The following is a 6,194-nucleotide window of genomic DNA, read 5'->3' as shown; positions in this document are numbered from 1 at the left end:
TTTCGTCTACACTTAGCTTGAAGTAAGGCAGTAAAATCAGGAGGAGCAAAACTCTCTTGGACACATTCTTAGATGGCAGGGACAGAAACTGGTTGTAACTGGACTTGAAGGCCCTGCTGAGAAGCCCACAGAACATCAAGGTGGCCCTTGATCCCACAGTCCTGGCCTCCCTCTGCTGTGTCCCTTGTCCTGAGGACAGCGACCACTGAGGAGCAAAGCTAAGGGAACCAGACGCTGAGGACAGAGAAGGTGACAGGACACAACTGACACAGTGAGAGTTCTGGACACCAAGGAGCCAGAAATAGCACCAGTGTAAGCAGAGGGGCCTGGGCAGGGGGGGCAGGTCTGATCCGGGAAGGGTGGGTACAGGGCATCTGTCCGGGTGCACTGAGACGGTCCCCCCTACACCAGGGCCCAGGCTCAGCCTCACGCGGGTGTCCATCCATCCCCCTGGGGAACTAACCAGCAGGACGTACAACCAAGAAGAACACGCTTTTCAACAGTCCATCTCTTAAGCATTTATTAGACACCTCTTAGGTGCCCTCCCCAGCCTGCGTGGCCAGAGATCTCAACGAGTGGGTGTCCCTGCCCTCAGGGGGCTCAGAGCCCGGCTCCCCAGGGCAGAGCCAAGAGGAAGCTCAGTACTTGTCAGGCAGGCCAGCAGGTCGGAAGTGGTTGGGGTCTTTGCCACTCCGGCCCCATTCGTTGGCAGCCTGGTCAGCCTTCGAGTCCTCCGCTCCGTGGCCGCTGTCTCCAAACCTTAAAAGGTCTGTGATTCTCTGAGAATTCTCTCTGGCGTCGCTGGGATGGAGGGGGACAGGCAAGAGATGAATTAGGGCCTGATGAGTGAAGCCCACCGCCCCCACCAATCTCTCCTCTCTCTAAGGGCTGGCTGACAGGAGCCAGGGCAGGAGGGGCTGAATCACCCTGCACCTGACCCTGCACCCGGCACAGCCCACCCCAGCCAGGCTGGTCCCCGGGCCCCCAGCAGGAAGGCAGGGAATCCCCGGGTCCCCCGGCCTTGCTGTGGCCCTGGGAGCCACTCCAACCCCACACTGGGCCCAGAGGAGGGGTGGGCAGGACCAGGAGGAGCCAGTCTCTCCCGCAAACATCTCTGGGGCTAGGCTGTCCTCTGAGAGCCTCGCCCAGCTCACCATCCCTGCATCCCCAGGGGCCCAGGTCACCTGATCACTTTAGCAGCCCAGGCCCCCCCAGGGCCCCTCTGTGCAGCGTCATAGTTCCCCCGGGCATGGAAGTATTTGTCTGAATTTTTGTAGTTGGCTTCTCTCATGTCAGAGTAGGCTCTCAACATGTCCCAAGCCCCTGGAGACAAAAGCACATGGCAAAAAGGATATCACGTGGATAGAAAGCAGAGGATTGCCATGGGGAAGACTCAAGGAACAACAATCTACCACTGACTCTAGATTTCTGCCCGTGGTCCCAGCACCCTTGGGGACCCTAGGCCCAGGAGGACAAGTCTCCCCCCTTGTTGGTTTCTCCACGTAACTCTACTGAGGTCATGCATCGGGGCACAGCTGTGTTGCTCCTGTGCGTCTGGCTCTGTGCTACCTATGGGCTCATCCACTAGGGCCCCATGGGAGCTGCTCAGTGGGAGAAGGGAGGTGTTCTAGAACAGGATTTCTCTCTTCAGCATCATTGACATTTGGGGCCAGATCTTTCTTTGCTGCTCAGTCCTGTTTTGACTCTATAGGTTGTGTAGCAGCATCCCCAACCCTACCCACTACATGTGGGCAACCTAATCCCTGAGAGTCACCCACCAGAAATGCTTCCAGACATTCCCAAAAATCTCAGGACACAAAATTGCCCTTGGTCGGGAAGCACTGCTGTAGAATGAAGCCAAGATGGGAAAATCCAAGGGCACTTGGGTAAGTGAGGAGGTGACAGGGAAGGCAGATTCTGAGAAAGGCCCAGGCTTACTGCACTTGTGCCCCAAGTCCCAGGAAACCTATTCTTGCAGAGTGAATGCCCGCGACTGTGACACGAGTCCCCTGAGGGTTAGGGGCAGAAATGGCATCCTGGCAACTTTCTGTATAGACTATACCCATGATGTGGCAGCTGGAGGTAGCAAGCCCTAGGGCCGCGGCCCATCTGCCACCCTTGTCTGCACTTCTAATCACCTGGGAGCTCCTGAGAGGCCTGTGCCCGGGTCTGAGCCCAGGCCAATACCCTGAGCTTCTCTGGGCGTGGATGTCAGGCATCAGTCCAACATGTAGCTGAGACTGAGAGCCACTCAGCTTTAGGAAGAGGTACTCAGACACATCTACCTGGCAAGAGCTCTGACCTCACGCACAGCTGGGTTCAAACCTCCTCTCTGCCACCTGCTGATTGCCAGGTAGTCCCTGGGCAAAGGACTTGTCTGCTCTAAGCCTCAGCTTCCTACCCTCCAAGTAGGGGAAGAGGCCTGCCTCACTGAGGTGTTCTGAAGTCATAGTAGGAGAACACCTGTCCCAGGTTGACCAGTAGTGTCCCTGTTTGCCTAGAACCCTCCCCATTAGTGCTGACAGTGTCACACGAAAGGCCTCAGACCCGGGCCGCCCAGCAGAGTTGGTCACCCTGAATTGCATGAAGGTACTGAATTCCTAGTGTAGGCTTGATATATATTATTAGCTCCCTCACTTTTGGGGTCATGTTTAGGGCTAGGAAAGGGTGGGAAACAGACCTCCCAGGGACACTGTCACTGACAAAAGGAAGCATCAGAGAGAGCTAAGCTGAAGGTGTCTCTTAATGATCCAATCAGGAGGTGGAAAGGAGGGAGGGAGGGAGGAAGGGAGGGAGGGAGGAAGGGAGGGCTGAATGGAGGGAGAGAGGGAAAGGAGAAGAAAGGATAGACAGCTTTCACCATACTTTGTGCATTTTGTCTGCAGAAGATGTTATGCCATTTCCAGACTGACACTGTGTCTTCTCTTCAAACTTACACTTCAGCTGGGAATGATCATTGCTCTTTCTCTAGTAACAGATGGACTCCCATTTTGTGCTTTCCAATCTGTTTGATGAGGGGCTCCCAGCACCGGGCCCGTCCTACCACATAGGGCAACACACCCAAGACAGCGGCTCCTACCCTTGAAAGTGCTCAGGGCAAGTCCTAGTGGCCCTTGGATGCCCCCCAGTCCAGCAGCCTTACCTTGAGCAGCCTCGCCGACAAATGAATACCATTGGCCGCTGACACCCAGGACCAAGGAACAGAAAAGGAGGCCCGGGAAAAGCTTCATGGTGCTGAAATGAAGAAGAGGGTTAGGGGGGCAAGGACAGGACTCGCACCCTCCTTTGGGATTCGCATGTCACAGATGGCCTGGTGCTCATTCCCTCTGTTCTCAGTAGATCTCGGGGGCCAGGTAGGAATCGTGGCTGTAGGTCCTCACTCGGAGCCACAGCCCTCAGTGCTGAGCCCATCAGCCAAGAGGTCCCCAAGGTGGCATTGGTGGAGGCAGAGGGCAGCTGGGACCAAAGTGTCCCAGCCTAGGGCAGCCTTCAATCAACCCAGAACCTTACAATCAACCAAAGACCTCCGTGTGCCACTGCGTCAGCAGAGCCCTCGTACAGGACAAACACACAACAGAGTAATTACTTTTAAAGGAATCCCCAATCCTGCAGGGAAAGAGAAAAGAGCCTGTTTTCTCAGCCAATCACTGCTGGCAGAGCCCCTCACCTGAGTTCCCAGTGAAGCGAGCTGCTGGTCCCTGCCTGCTAGGCACAGGTGACCCGTATTTATACCGAGCCGTCCAGCTGGGCCCTGGGGAGAGAGGAAAGGCCAGGCCTGGTGCCTGGAAATGTGTCCCCAGGTCGTGGCCCCTGGAGCCTCCAAGGGATGACTTCCTGGACACCCGGGGTGTTCTGCATCCCAGGGCCAATTCCCGGTTGTGCAACCCCGGGGAAACAAGGTTCGCTGCTTCTTCCTGGCAGCCCGGGCTGGGGGCGGGGAAGGTTCTGCCATCAGGGCTGGGGGGGCGTGGGGAGGAGGGTGCACAGCCCCTGCTGGTGGCCCCCCGCTGCTGGAAGGTGCATGGCTGAGAGGATGGCTCCTCATCCAGGACCTCGCTCCCCTGGCCACCTCCTCCGGATGGTCCCTGCCAGGCTAGGCGGCAGATGGGCCAGGACTGACCCGGAGTTCGTGCCTAATGCTCTTGAGCTTCCAAAAGGACAGGCTCGCCCCAACCCGTGTCTCGGGGGCCCCGGGAGGTCTGTGCACCTGTGTGGGTGTGTGTGCTCGCCTTCCAGCTGGGAGGCACAGAAAGCCCTGCTCAGCTGGCAGAGCCCAGGAGGATGTGTATTATCTCAGTAGGGGTGGGGGTTGTGGGGTTCCCAGGCTGGGAGCGCCTGCCTGGAGGGATTCCTCCTCCCTTACAACCCTGGAGCTGTCTCCATGGCAATGAGAGTGTTTGGTGCAGGGAACAAAAATGTAAACTCTAAGAAACCTCTAATAGGATATTTTGTCTGGAAGAAAGCAGCCGAATTGGAGAAGTGGCAGGCTCCCATCAGGAGACTGTTTTGGGAAAGTTCTTTGCTGCATTTCCTGAGTGTATAGAAGGTCACTGCCTGTGCTCTTCTCACTATGAATCAGAAGTATCACCAGGGTCTGCCCAGTAAGGTGAGGCCTGTGAAGATATGAACAGAGACTCCACTCTCCATAGAAAATATCCTTTGTACCTCGTTCTAACTGGAAACATTCTAGAAGGACACCTCTGGGGGTGTTGGGTGGTTCAGTCGGTTAAGCATCTGACTTCAGCTCAAGTCATGATCTCAGAGGCCTGGGATCAAGCCCATGTCGGGCTCCCTACTCAGCAGGTTGCCTGCTTGTCCTTCCCCTGTGTCCCTTCCCCTGCTCATGCTCTCTCTCTCTTCTCTAAATACATACATACATACATTAAAAGAGAATTCTGGAGACTAGTTCAGCATAGACTGTTGACATTGTTTCAAGCTGTCTAGACACTGATTAAAGAGAAAGGTTGATTCTCGGCCTGAAGCAGACTATAGCTCATTATTACTCCTTCCCTATGCCTGATTTTTTGGGCAAGACAGCAAGTACTATTTATTCTTTTTGACTCCCTGTACCCTGCCTTGTTAGCTAACTGTTGTCTTGTTGGTGTTGCTAATATAAATGAAATACAGAATCTCAAATTCTCAAACTCTTAGTCTGAATATGAAATCTAGCATATGGGAGAAGAGCGACATGCTAAGTTTTCTTTCAACTTTACGAAGATATCTTATATGTTCGGGAATCATTTGGGAACAGAGGATGTCCATTACACCTGTTACAATGTCATTACCAGGGTGACAAATCATGAGTCCAGACCACCAAGTTGGCTTCTTTTTTTAAAGGTTCAGAGCACAGGACATACCAACCCTGAACCATTTGCTTTAGAAGACTATTTAAAAAAATTTTTTTTTCCCAAAGGCCAATTTAAATTTAAGTTACCAACAGAAACTACGTCTGTTTTGTCACCTTTGTATATACAGTGTTTATCACATGTTTTATTTCCTCTGTGAGGACTCACAGCATGCCAGCACTGGTCTGTGTGCGGAAGTGTCCTAATCTCACGTGTGTACCTTGTAGCGATCCATCTGTAAGTATATAACATAGGGACATCCTGCATTATCTAATTCTAACCCATTCCTGACAACCTGTTGGGTAGCTATTTTTTTTAAATTACTTTTTATCTATAGTTGTGCTCAGTGCATCTAAACCTCAACATCATCTTGGTTAATTTACTCTTTTTCAGGAAAATCTGCCTCACCTGCCTGCCTCCACAGCCACTGTGCTTCAGGTCAAAACATCATTCTCTGTGGCATACAGAGGATCCTTGCCTTTCTCGTACTGTGTCACCTTGTGGGGCTGGTGCATGCCACGGTTTTGATAGACAGTTGGGCTAGTTTGGGAAGGACACATTGTCTCAGGGGCACATGATCAGCACTGTGTCCACAGCACTTGTCTTACTGGTAATGGTAGGGTCAGGACCAGGTCAGGATGGATTAAGGCAAAACAGCCCTGTCAGGAGCTCCAGAAGCAGCCTTGATGGTTTAAGATACTTGAAGCCAAGCTTTGGTTTCCTAGACTCTAAATATACTGTAGCAATTGTTTTGTGTGGGGGTTAGAGGTAGCAAATTTTTGAATGCCAATTATTTTAAATTATTTTCCAAGAGAAAATAATAATAATCCCTTTTTAGCCGATGTTCAC

The 6,194-nt window shown here is 52.8% G+C and overlaps 1 protein-coding gene across 3 annotated transcripts; it reads right to left on the bottom strand.

The window, feature by feature from the left end:
- Nucleotides 1-493: 493 nt before the first annotated feature.
- LOC140614710 (serum amyloid A protein-like) lies at nucleotides 494-3,739 on the bottom strand. 3 transcript variants are annotated; one of them, XM_072793864.1, is made up of 4 exons: nucleotides 3,668-3,739; nucleotides 3,143-3,234; nucleotides 1,185-1,323; nucleotides 494-801 (listed from the first exon to the last, which is right to left on the bottom strand). In XM_072793864.1, exons 2-4 carry the CDS (start codon nucleotides 3,228-3,230, stop codon nucleotides 639-641), a joined length of 390 nt encoding a protein of 129 aa, XP_072649965.1. In that variant the 5' UTR covers nucleotides 3,231-3,234; nucleotides 3,668-3,739; the 3' UTR covers nucleotides 494-638. The 3 variants fall into 3 exon arrangements, with proteins under 3 accessions (XP_072649965.1, XP_072649966.1, XP_072649967.1); XM_072793865.1 differs by lacking the exon at nucleotides 3,668-3,739 and adding an exon at nucleotides 3,587-3,605; XM_072793866.1 differs by lacking the exon at nucleotides 3,668-3,739 and adding an exon at nucleotides 3,511-3,529.
- Nucleotides 3,740-6,194: the final 2,455 nt, after the last annotated feature.

The sequence above is a fragment of the Canis lupus genome, chromosome 23 (assembly GCF_048164855.1).
Source record: "Canis lupus baileyi chromosome 23, mCanLup2.hap1, whole genome shotgun sequence".
NCBI lineage: Eukaryota > Metazoa > Chordata > Mammalia > Carnivora > Canidae > Canis > Canis lupus.
The sequence above is the reverse complement of the archived record's forward strand: the minus strand, read 5'-3'. Positions and strand labels throughout refer to the sequence as shown.